General features: G+C 36.2%; 1 protein-coding gene across 1 annotated transcript; it reads right to left on the bottom strand.

Moving 5' to 3' along the window:
- Positions 1-6,495: 6,495 nt before the first annotated feature.
- Positions 6,496-9,350, bottom strand: LOC121429111 (prokineticin receptor 2-like). The gene has a single exon (XM_041626019.1). The coding sequence runs from the start codon at positions 9,332-9,334 to the stop codon at positions 8,588-8,590; it is 747 nt and encodes a 248-aa protein (XP_041481953.1). The 5' UTR covers positions 9,335-9,350; the 3' UTR covers positions 6,496-8,587.
- Between the last annotated feature and the right edge of the window lie 2,820 nt (positions 9,351-12,170).

Genomic DNA, 12,170 nt, shown 5'->3' with positions numbered 1-12,170 from the left:
ATGAAACAATTAAGATTTCATGTAATAACATAAGACAAATGAAAGTTGGGATGTGACATCATCAGCCCAACTTATGAATATTCATGACGACGTGCATATAACTGTTTTCGCAATATATTGCTACACTTTAAAATTCAAAAACTTCACCATTTGTTATATTTTGATGAAATTTTAGACATTTTGCTCTATGAATTTTACTCTTTTTATTTAGATATAGATATCTTCAGCCCGGAGCAACACTTTAAGAATATGCCTAATCCCAGTTGATAATTACTCCTGGTACAAAGTCACTAGACCGCTTGGGCGTTCCCACTTAGACAAATTGAACTAACAAAAATAAACCATTTCTGCATGTAAATTTGGATTGATCTTTTCAAATTCTTTTTAAAATACATTTAGGAGTATGTACTGTTGATGTTTCTTTAAAATATTTTGTTTTGTTTTGCTTCGTTTGGTAGAATAGGCCTATGTTACAAGCACTATAATCATTTTATTGTGTGTGACTGCAATGTTGAAATTGATTTTTGTAAAAAAAAAGAGAGATAGAAAGAAACACAATTACGATGTGATATTAAATTTTCTATAAAAAAAAGAGCAGGCCTACAGTATTATGTTTGTTTTTAATCGGGTAATAATGTTTGGTATATGTACCTAAATACTATTTCTACTATGAATACTACTACTATTACGGTCACAACAATGATAAAGATGATGATGATGATCATGGCGACTGTCATGATAATTATGACATTAACTATTATTGATACCACTGTCATCAATACAATTATTGTTGTTTTGATGATAATAATAGTTATAAAAGTAGTAGTAGTAGTAGAAGTACATGATTATTAAAACAATTATCTGCAGAACTGGAGAAAGTTTTAACAGCAAACATTATTCTGCAGGGTTGCCATTGTAAAACAGTATTTTCAATTGGATGTCGTCCTTAGGCTTGTACTAGAGTAAAAACAAAGTATTGCAATCATTATTATATCAGTATTATCATTTACATAACCACACCACTCAAACTTGATTTTCACACGATTAGTGTAATAATATTGAATATGATATTGAGTTATTTGTTAAATTGCAGGGCGCCTTTGGAAAGCATGCAGTTTTGCATAATTACACAGGCCTAAACTTCAGTATGAAATAAAGAAGATAAATGAATAAATATTCTTTATGGAATTTAGGGCAAGTTTTATTTACAGAAAGATAAGAAACAGAAAATATTTGACCACTTATTATAGGGACATCGGAAATGAGAGGGGGCTACGAAAAACTCGAAAATCAATTGTGCTTTATTTATTTTTTGTCAAGTCCTTCAATCTTCTTTTTCTCTATACAAACCCTCTAATTCCTTTACTATTCTCTTTCTATTCACACCCCCCCCCCCCTCTCGGTTTCACTACCATCTTGCACTCTTTGCCTCGCTGAAAAGGCCTGGTCCCATGCACTGGCCAACGTACACAAAACGTATTCATAACGGATACAGCTGACAAGCAAAATTTTGGGGTGGCTCCATCCGTTTTTATCCGCTTCATCGCTCTATAGACAAAATTGGCAAACAATACTGAAATCACAGTGCACTCTAAAAAAATATTGGGTAAAAGTGTTCCATAAGGGTAATTATGTGTCCAACTAACATTGGGCCCTTTTTTGTGGGGGGGGTATTTTTTATTGATCCAGTGTGGTGAAAACTTTACAAATTCTAAAGTAATTGCTGTTTATTTTTTAACCTTACTGGACATCCTGCATTGGGAAAAATACTTCCCAAAATTGGTTTGACATAATTAACCTCGTGGTGGTAAAAATTTTACCCAATATATATGTTAAAGTGTGGGCGGATGTTAGACGGATATAAAGGGTATGAAAAATGTACGCAAAGAGTACACAGCGGATACATAACGTTTTCCATCCTATCTGCATCTGTAAGTCCAGTGGGATCAAGCCTTTACTACCCCTTCCCTCTTTTTTCTCATGCTCTCTTAACCTCCAGCTCTCTCCATTCCTCGCTAACTTCTGCCTAGCAACATTTATTCTCTCCCTTTCCTTCCCTTCCCATAATCTTCCTCTTATCTCTTTCTTTCTGTCCCATTTTGACGACAACAAAATATCCAATACCAGCGGTTGAAGTTATATATAATTTTATTATATCCGAATTATTCCGTTGAAACTATCTTTTTGTCCTATTAATGGTTGCGATTCAAACACAAATAATAGACATTTTTAGAGTAAAAACAGTCTCGTATTAATATGCCGTAGGGAAGAGACCATAATTATGGCCCCCATTCCATGAAGTAAATATTTTGGTAACTTTATCACATATTGGTAATTACCATGGTAACAAATCTGGACAGCTAGTCAAACTCAAGTAAAGAAGTAAACCAACGTAACCATAACAGAAACTTTAGGCAACGAGTCCTATACATGTATAGGAGAAAACAGATGAAAAAATTACATTACTTTAAACATGCATATACTTTTTTCACATCAGAAGTCAACTTGAATTTATTTCCCAACAAAATAACAGAGGAATTTGGAGCAAGAATCTTCTCGACAATGAACTACAAACAAAGTTTAAAATGAGATGTTTTCGTCCTTAATACTGTCAGAGGAAGTAGGAGCCAAAAGTTATTTGATGCTTACTAGCAGTCAAAGCAAACACATTTTTAGGGGTTTTTTTAATTACCAGCAGAAATTAAGGGTTTTTTAAAAGATAAAGTTCGTTTTTGTGCATTTTACCGATTAAATGATTGAATGGGAAAAGTAGTAGCAACGACAGTAGATGTAGAATTAGTAGTAGTAGTAGAAGAGTAAAAGTGGTCAGATTGGCAGTAGTGAAGTGGAATACGGGGGTGGATGAAACAAAAGTTGTATTGATACAAAAGTTGCAATATTACTAAAATAAAGGTATTATCAATAGTAGTAGTTGTGGTAATATTTGCAGTTTTATAATCTAAAGAATAGTATTATTGTTGATTTTCGTATTATTATTATTATTGGTAGTCGTCGTCGTAATATAGTAGTAGTAATAGTAAAAGTAGTAGTAGTAGTAGTGATATTTGAAAACTTACGACAAAGTCTGTTTAATTGGCAATTTTAGTAACTGCCAGACATCTGTGCTTGTCAGTCAATAAGCCAGTTCGTAGTACCTTTCTGCGCATGATCAGAGGAAGGTCATTTGTACTAAAGTGACATGGTGGTTTAAAATCTAATGAGATAAGCACCAACATTGATGTCTTGATTATTCATATATTCTTTTGAATTGTGTTTTTCATTTTACATCCAAAAAACAACAACAATGCGTCCACGAACGACTGGTATTTCACAGTTTGCAAAGTACATTGTGCAACATGCTATGATATGCATTCAAAGTAGGAATGCAAAAAAATCCTTCATAAAGTGTTCATTGGTATCCTATTCTAGTCACCTGGCGAGCGTTTCATGAAAGGACTTGTCGGACGTTTTATCCGACAAGTCCTGTTTTATCAGACAGTTACCATAGTAATAGTCCCTCTCAGCCAATCAGAATCAAGGAAAGTTGTCATATCTGACAACTTGTCGGACAAAAATGTTGATGAAACGCTCCCCTGGTCTATTCATTTTTTCATCCTGTTATGTAAGGCATGCTTACGTAATATCTTGATTTGAAATCTGCCTATCATAATAAAAGAAATGAAAAGTCATTTACCGAAATAGTCCATGTAGTAACTACGAACTAGTCTATTAAGGAAAATTGTCAGATGATGCACTGATTAAATGCCGTATATGAGAGTAGAATTTCAAACCGTGCGCATGCGCTAGCTCATTATTCTGATGTGGCGCCCTCATTGATACGACGTGGAACAATGCGAATTCAAGTTAACCTAAGATATCACACGGTGCAACAAAACGTTTTCCATGAGAGTAGACATGCAGCACAAATTTGATTTCATGTGGTTTTTTGACAACGCTGTGGACTCTATGGCCCGTATTCTGAAATCTGATTTAGTTTTGACAATGGTCTTACCCTTTGCTAAAATTATGGGAAGCCAACAATAACTATTGTTTTGGTCTGTTTCAATGCTTTACTGAAAACTAGTTTACTTCGATGTATATCATTCCCAAGCAGATATGAATGAAGTGAGCACCGTGCGTGCTGTCAAATTGAATCTTGCCTGTTTGATAATTCTATTAACGGTTGAGTATCCATAGTTAAACCACATATAGCAAAAACTGTGGTGTTAACCGGTGTACATAGAGGACCACACCAGTTAATAACACCGGTGTTAGATTTACAGTGCTAGTTTAACACATATAGGTGTTATTTCAACACCTTTGGATGTTACATGTACACTCTTTGGTGTTGTGTTCAATCTCTCGGGTGTAACTTCAACACTTCAGGGTCTGATCCTCTATTAACACCAACTGGAGTCAGTTTTAACACCATAGTTTTTACAGTGCAACTTACGACCAGAATTTAAATTAAACCCAAGTTCAGAATATGCATGGGCCTATATGTCAATATCTTACAAAAACCAGAGCGAAATCATTCGTAGCAACAAAAAGATAGAACAGAAGGAAACAAAAATGTCACGTGAATTGTCACTTACAAAGCGCACTTCGGGTTTATCAGTATGTAAAATATGAAACAAATCAAATAACAATACATTTTCTATGCCATTATATACGAGTAGGTATGTACAATATTTTTGTTAGACACAGTATATCAATGATTGCACACAATAAAATAGGTGAAAAGTGTAAAATTACAACCAAAAGAGAAAGAAAATACACAATTTCAAGTGAATTATATGGTAGCTCAACGATTATCGTGCAGCATCCTTTTATTGTGGTAGTGTCTACTTACTTATAAAACAAATCGTCTTCGTTGTAAAAAAATAGAAGTGGTCGGTAGAAGAAGCACCAGAAATAGCAGTAGTAGTAGTAGTAGAATAAGTAGTAGTAGTCGTAGTAGTAGTAGTAGTAGTAGTCGTAGTAGTAGTAGTAGTAGTAGTAGTAGTAGTAGTAGAGTAGAAGTAGTAGTAGTAGTAGTAGAAGAAGTAGTAGGGAAGTAGTATTAGTAGAAGTAGCAGTAGTAGTGGAGTAGTAAAAGACGCTATCGTCATTGTTTCAAAGTAGAAGCAATAGGTAATTCAGTGTAGTAGCAGCTGTAACGAAAGGAGTAGTATTAGGTTAAAGAGAAGTAGTAGTAAGTAGTAATAGTAGTAGCAGTATTAAACGAAAAAGAAGTAGTAGACGTAGAAATAGTAGTAGTAGCATTGGTGGCAGTAGTAATGGTAGTAGTAGCAGCAGTAGTAGTAGTAGTAGTAGTAGTAGTAGTAGTAGTAGTAGTAGTAGTAGTAGTAGTAGTAGTAGAAGTAGTAGTAGTTATAGTAGTAGTAGTAGAAGTAGTAGTAGTTATAGTAGTAGTAGTAGTAGTCGCATTGGTGTTAAAGGTGGAGTTGGTAGTACACTCTAAACTAATGTTGGGTAAAATTGCTCTATGAGGGTAATTATGTGTCCAACCAACATTTGGCATTTCTTTTGGGCTTTTTTATTTATCCAGTGTGATGAACATGTTGCCAATTCTAAAATAAACAAATTATGCTGCTTATTTTTAAAACTTTACTGGGCAATATGCCTCCCAATTTGGGTAAAATATTGCTCCAAATTGGTTGGACGCAATATTACCCTCGTGGTGGTAAAGGGGAGAAGTAGTGGTATTGGTAAGTAGCAGCAGCAGCAGTGGTAAGTAGCAGCAGCAGCAGCTGTAGCTGTAGCAGTAATAGTAGTGGTAGTACAAGTAGTTGTAGTAATAACAGTAAGGGTAGTTGTTGTAGTATGATAAGAATTAGTAGTAGAATTAGTAGCAGCAGCAGCGGCAGCAGTAGAAGTAGAAGTAGAAGTAGTAGTAGTAGTAGTAGAAGTATAAGTAGTAGTAATAGTAATGAGAGTAGTAGTAGTATTATATAGCAGTAGTAGTAGTAGTAGTAGTAGTAGTAAAAAATAATAGTAGGAGTATAGTAGTAGCAATAGTAGTAGAAGTGCATGTAATAGTATTAATATTAGTAGTACTAGTAGTAATGGTAGTAGTAGTAGTAGTAGTAGAAGTAGAGGTAGTAGTAGTAGTAGTAGTAGAAGAAGTAGTAGTAGTAGTGGTAGTAGTAAAAGTAGCAGAAGTAGGAGTAGTGGTAAGTGAAGTATTAAGAAGAGTATGATGACAAGTAATAAGAGTAGTAGTTATAATGTTATTAGGATTAGATATAGTACTATTGATTGTAGTAATAATGATAATATAGTAGTAGTAGCAGTAGAACGTAGTAGCGTATTACTACTGGTCGTAGTTACATGTAGAAGTAGTAGTAGAAGTCGTCGTGGTGGTAGTAGTTGAAGTGGTAGTAGTATAGTAGTAGCAGTAGTAGTAGTAGTAGTGTATGGTAGTAGTAGCAGTAGTAGTAGTAGTAGTACTGGTGGTGGTGGTGGTGGTAGTAGTAGTAATAGTAGGAGTAGTAGTTGTAGTAGTATTAGTAGTAGTGATAGTAGTAGTAGAAGTAGCAGGAGTAATGCCGGTGGTGGTGGTTGCCATGGTTGCGTTAGTTATGCTAATGGTAGAAAGACATTTTTCATGCATACCAGCAGTGTTTCGTAATAAGAATAGTTGTGTCTAATCGTGATCTGGCAAAACAACATACGGCTTCAAGAAGTTACCTTAGTTAAAGCGGGAAAACTTATCGTTGAAAATTTTCAGCTTGAGAATAATGGGTGTGAAATCATAATTATACTATTTGAGATCATTGTACGTATATGATAAGTTGATTTGCTAAGTCAGGTTTTTACGGAGATGGTGTAGCTATATAATCTTCTAAAAATCGAAATCATTTTTGAGAGCTGAAATTTCGACAGAAATTACAGACTGCCTGGATGTATGAAACAAGTTAAAACTTGAATGTTGTAAAATTTGAAAGCCGCTGTTTTGCCGTTTCGCGACTGGGAATAATCACACTAAAGCTGCTTTTCCCGCTGGATGAATCAAATTTTGCATTTCTCTTTCTCATAGAAATAGTACCACAATTATCAATTAATTGCTAAAGTTGTCATTTTCTGTGTAATAATTGCTTTTAAACAGAATGTAGCGGCGATATAGCCAACGTGAAGAACACTTTTAAATCTTGTATGTTCATGGGTATAATTATTAGATTACGAAGTAAACAAGTGAAACAAAATCAACAAGTTTGTGATAAAATACGAAATAATAAATTTTACCCCCTTTGCATAATATCGATGTGGAGTATTGATTGAGTGTTTTTTGCGATAGATGTTTTATCAATGATATTTAATAGTTTTATCAATAATATTCAATGACATTAAAAAGTAACAAGTACACTTCAAACATTTTAGGATTACTACCGAGTGTGAGAAAATAAATACTCATAAACAAGTGCTTATCATTCGGGAAATCATATACAGTATAAACATTAGATCACAAAATTTGGTATCAACTTAAAAAAAGTTCCCGCCAGGAGGAAACACGAAATCCTCATTTCTTGGTTTACCACGCGGAGACTTCTTCGCTTTATCTCGGCACCACCAAAATCTTTAAATTTTGTGGAAGCCTTGTTATGTGATTTCTAGTCGGTTTGACGAAACATTTTTCTTATTTATTATAACCATTCATTGAAAAGTATTCATCAACCCTCCATTGGTTCATTGATATTTATCTTTCTTTTCCTATCTCGATTGTATTTTTTTTTTTCATTTTTCTTTTAAGAATCGATATTAGGCGGTTTTTGCAAGCGCAACGGGAACGGATCGTCCCGAAAATCTCAGCAGGGGGTCTTCCAATCTCGAGAAATTCTCCCGTAACGTCAAATGTAGAACGATACCCAGCCAAAATAGCGTGCAGTCCAGGCACGATACCTCGGCGTGGAGTCGGCCAATCAGCGCTGTCGCTTCCGTACACAAGAAACCACGAACGAAACTGCCTATTGGCGGAAACGAAAGGTTCGTTTGGGGTCAAGGTTCAGATGACTGATTCCCCTCGTAAACTCCAGGCACCAGTTGCCCTTTACGTAAACACCCCGATGTCTTCAAAGGGATGACATTTAAATTTTTTCGTAATTCCAAATAACAAGGTTTTTAGGTATAGGTATGGTGCTTTTACTATTCTGTCTTACAGCATCAAAAGGAATTCAGTAAAATCAGTGACATTCCCACTAGAACGATAAAACATTTTCAAAACTCGATAATAACTGAAACGTCAACGCGATACTAGTCTTGCGTCACAAATTTCTTAGCAATTTTGTGAATACAATGTATTGATAGAAGCCCACCGCTCATGGTCAACAAAAATCAACAATAGATGATTAAAATTTGATTGAGATGCTTGTACAAAATCTATGCAAATAAAAAATAAATAAAAGAGGGAGTTTTCATGAGAGGTAAGAATTTAGCTTCAGAAGATTCAGCGTTGCAATTGCACATCATTATTTACAATATTACGGAGTCAACATCAAAATGAACATACACTGGCTAATCTGATTCATTAGGATAGTCTTAAGGCTTGTATCTGAAATTCTAGGCTTTTCACACGATGCTGATCACCCTACCGAACCTCGTTTTGATAGAATGAAGTTCTGGCGGTATCTTGCGATGTATCATGCCTGTTATTGCACGCATCATAATGGTTGGATGAGGCTTTTGCGGCTTGTGTTGGGCGGGAATACCGCACCCTGACAGTCGATTGGTAGGAACATGTCCGATGCGCAGGCGTAAACATTTGAAACACACACTTCCGAAAGTTGGCGTTGAAGAAGATATAAATTAGCGTGTTGAACATGCTGTTGCTCATGGCTAAGGCTTCAACCATGTAAAACACGGTGTTAATGGTCTTGTATAACGATTCCTGGCGCGTTTGGAGATAGAAATCCCTGGCTATCGAGAATCCGTTGTACGGCGCCCAACAAACCGCGAACAAGCCCACGACGATAATGAGCATGCGTATTGTCCGCCTCTTAGACGCTTCCGCGTTCGCCTCCTGTTGCTCCGTCAGATGATCGCACGGAACTTGGCGGAACCACAGTCGCCTGGCGATCAGAAAGTAAATAATGCACATGAGGAGGAGAGGGAAGATGAACTCGCCGATGACGAGGAAGAGCGTGTTGACCTTCAGGGCAGAGTTCCGCCAGCCCATCTCGCCGCATTGAGTCAGTATCTGCCCTCCCGGACCCACTATTATGAATGTCTTGCTGTAGATTGCGGTTGGGATGACGACTGCGGCGGAGACTATCCAAATGAAGATAAGAATGGTCATTGTGGTGTTATGGGTCATCCGAGGTCGTAGAGGGTTCATTATCGTCAGATATCTGAATATGACACACAAAATAGAAGAAATGAATATAATTATGAGACAATCAACATATTCGTCTATAATCATGATGAATTTTTTTTTGTAGCGTCTTAGATACAACAGGTGTCAATATTCAATGCATTGTGGCAAACCCTTTTCAACCCTAAACGGTGAGCCTTTTGCTGGATACCCTGCTTCGGTCCTTTCAGCGACATTCATTAACTATACTGACATCATGTGCGTATTGTCGCTAGAATGTTATTCTTTGAATAGATAGAACTAAAATCCGGTAAAAGGCCTACACGAGATCAAAGTTAACCTTAAGATAGACGGTACGTAGGTGTTTTCCTATCCATGGCAGTACGCAGAATATTTTTTGACTGAACGGAGGGGGGGGGTGTCAAGAGGCATAAAAAAATCAATGAGACTCGAAAGCGAGGAAGTGAAACGACCGGGCTTGTCACGAGGTCGCTGTGCATTTTTTTAAGTATTGAAGGCTTTCGTGCACACTTGAACTTTTAATTTTGAGAACATTTTCAGTGAAACAAATGGAGGTTTTCAAAATTTCTGGGATCATCTTTGGGAATACTTTCAGTAAAAAATGTAAGTCTGCAAAATTCCCCCCCCCCCCTCCCTCTCCCCCGCTGCGGACGACCGTGACATTTTCAAAAGGAAAAATATAATACATTCACTCTAAAAAAAAATGAAGTGCTAATTTAGCTCTTAAGGAGCGTGCATAGTGGATGGACTTCAGAGTGCTGATTTGTCTAGTTCAAATTTGAACGAGAAATATCAGCACTCCGAAGTGCAATTACTATACACGTTCCATAAGGGCTAGATTGGCACTTCATTTTTTTTAGAGTGTTCTAGTCGGTTATTAAGCAAAAAATAAAATCTAAGATTTAACACGGCTGCGCATTATGAATTAATTTCGAGCAGGATTAGTAGAAAGCTAAATTTCTACGCCGCCTCAAGAGATCCATAACTTGCTTTCGTCCATTTTTTTTTCATAATTCATCATTTTTATTTATCAACAATCGAGTAGAAAGTACCTGCATCCTTAAGGGTTTTCACAGCGTTATTTACAGAAATACAATCGCGAAACCATGAAAGGGGAATTAATTTCACCCCAGTCAATCTATATGAGGGCCTGGTAACAAACCTTGACGATTGATCATGGAGCAGATTTTACGATTGATCCATATACAATAATCAATGCAATCAATCCTAGAAATCAGCTCCATGATTAATCACTAAGCTTTATGTTACGTGCTCCTGATGTAAGATTCTCCATCAAAACAGGGTCATGTATCTTCAACCATGGACCCTGTAGCATAAAACTTTGTAATTGATCATAAGGCTGGTATCTATGATTGATCATACACAATAATCAATGCAATCGTTCATAGGAATCAGTTCCACGATCAATCGCTAATCTTTATGTCACGTGACCCACAAGACACATTATGCATGATGAACCAAGGTCTATATAGTGCTTTGTCGATACATTTAATGGTGTTGGCTTTGTTTTGAGCTCTTAACATCTTGCTCTTACACACACCATTCAATAATGAGAGTATAATCGCATTTTGTTACAAGAGGCAATTAGTCCTACACTGAAGAGTTTTAGCGAGAAAAATCCAATAACAGTCGAAATAGGTATACGTATAAAACATCATGATCACTGTAAAGCACGGAAATATCACTGATACTCCTTACATTGGTTAATTTTGTTTTGTTTTGTAGAAGGCTTTATTGGTCATTTAGTAAATATTATATAGATTATAAAATAATACAAAATGTATGTTTGCATGCAAATTCATACCACCTGTTTCACAAAACACATATAAGTGGTACATGCCATATACTGTATTGCATTAAATGGATGAAAATAACATCGATTCGATAAGAATATACAGTATATAGTTATTTGACGTATTGAATGATGTCGTCTTTGTTTATGGTCTCTTTAGGTCTTATATAATCGTAGAATTGGACGTAGATGGCGTATTACCCGCTGCCAAAGAGAGCTTCGATCATTATCAGTATATGCTCCCGACCCTCTTTAAAATGCTCTGGATGGACCCTGGCTGGTTTGACGACCTTCTCGTTTTCCCCTATTACTATTGACTGCCCATCCTAGTTAGGGGTATCTGATATCACCCACTCATCCAAAATTTAAAAAGTCAACCAGTCGTCTATGACGTCAGCAATAGTAGCGATCCCTCTCGAAATCTTTAAAAGCTACCAAATCAGGTACTCCCGGGGGACGAGACCATTCAAAGCCAGGCAAATAATCCATGCCCCCACAAAGAGCAGGAAATGTCGATGGAAATGGATTTATAGGGTTCGGAATTGGACTAGAAAGTCTGATTGTCCTGATTCGTCTAAGGCCTCCAGTGATAATGATAGATATCTTCACCAACCTACAACCCAAGTTTCATCATTTTACTTTCAAGAAAACATATAGGTCTGAAGGATTGATGAGTAATTGACAGAAAAGAAAATCAGAGGTTAAATAGTAAAAGAGTAAAAGAGCAAATTACTAGTGAAAGCATCAAACTTAGTAGCTGAGATACTTCTGCGACGACGACGACTACTACTACTACTACTACTACTACTACTACTACTACTACTACTACTACTAATATACTACTACTACTACTACTTCTATTACTACTACTACTACTACTACTACTACTACTACTACTTCTACTACTACTATTTCTACTACTACCACTACTAGTACTAATGAATTGGTAAAACTTAAAGAAATATTGAAAACTACTACCCTTTTCCCACAAATTATATGAGAGACTTCGATTGAAGAATACTGACA

The sequence above is a fragment of the Lytechinus variegatus genome, chromosome 15, assembly GCF_018143015.1.
Source record: "Lytechinus variegatus isolate NC3 chromosome 15, Lvar_3.0, whole genome shotgun sequence".
Taxonomy (NCBI): Eukaryota; Metazoa; Echinodermata; class Echinoidea; order Temnopleuroida; family Toxopneustidae; genus Lytechinus; species Lytechinus variegatus.
Note: the sequence above shows the minus strand (reverse complement) of the source record. Positions and strands in the feature narration are given on the sequence as shown.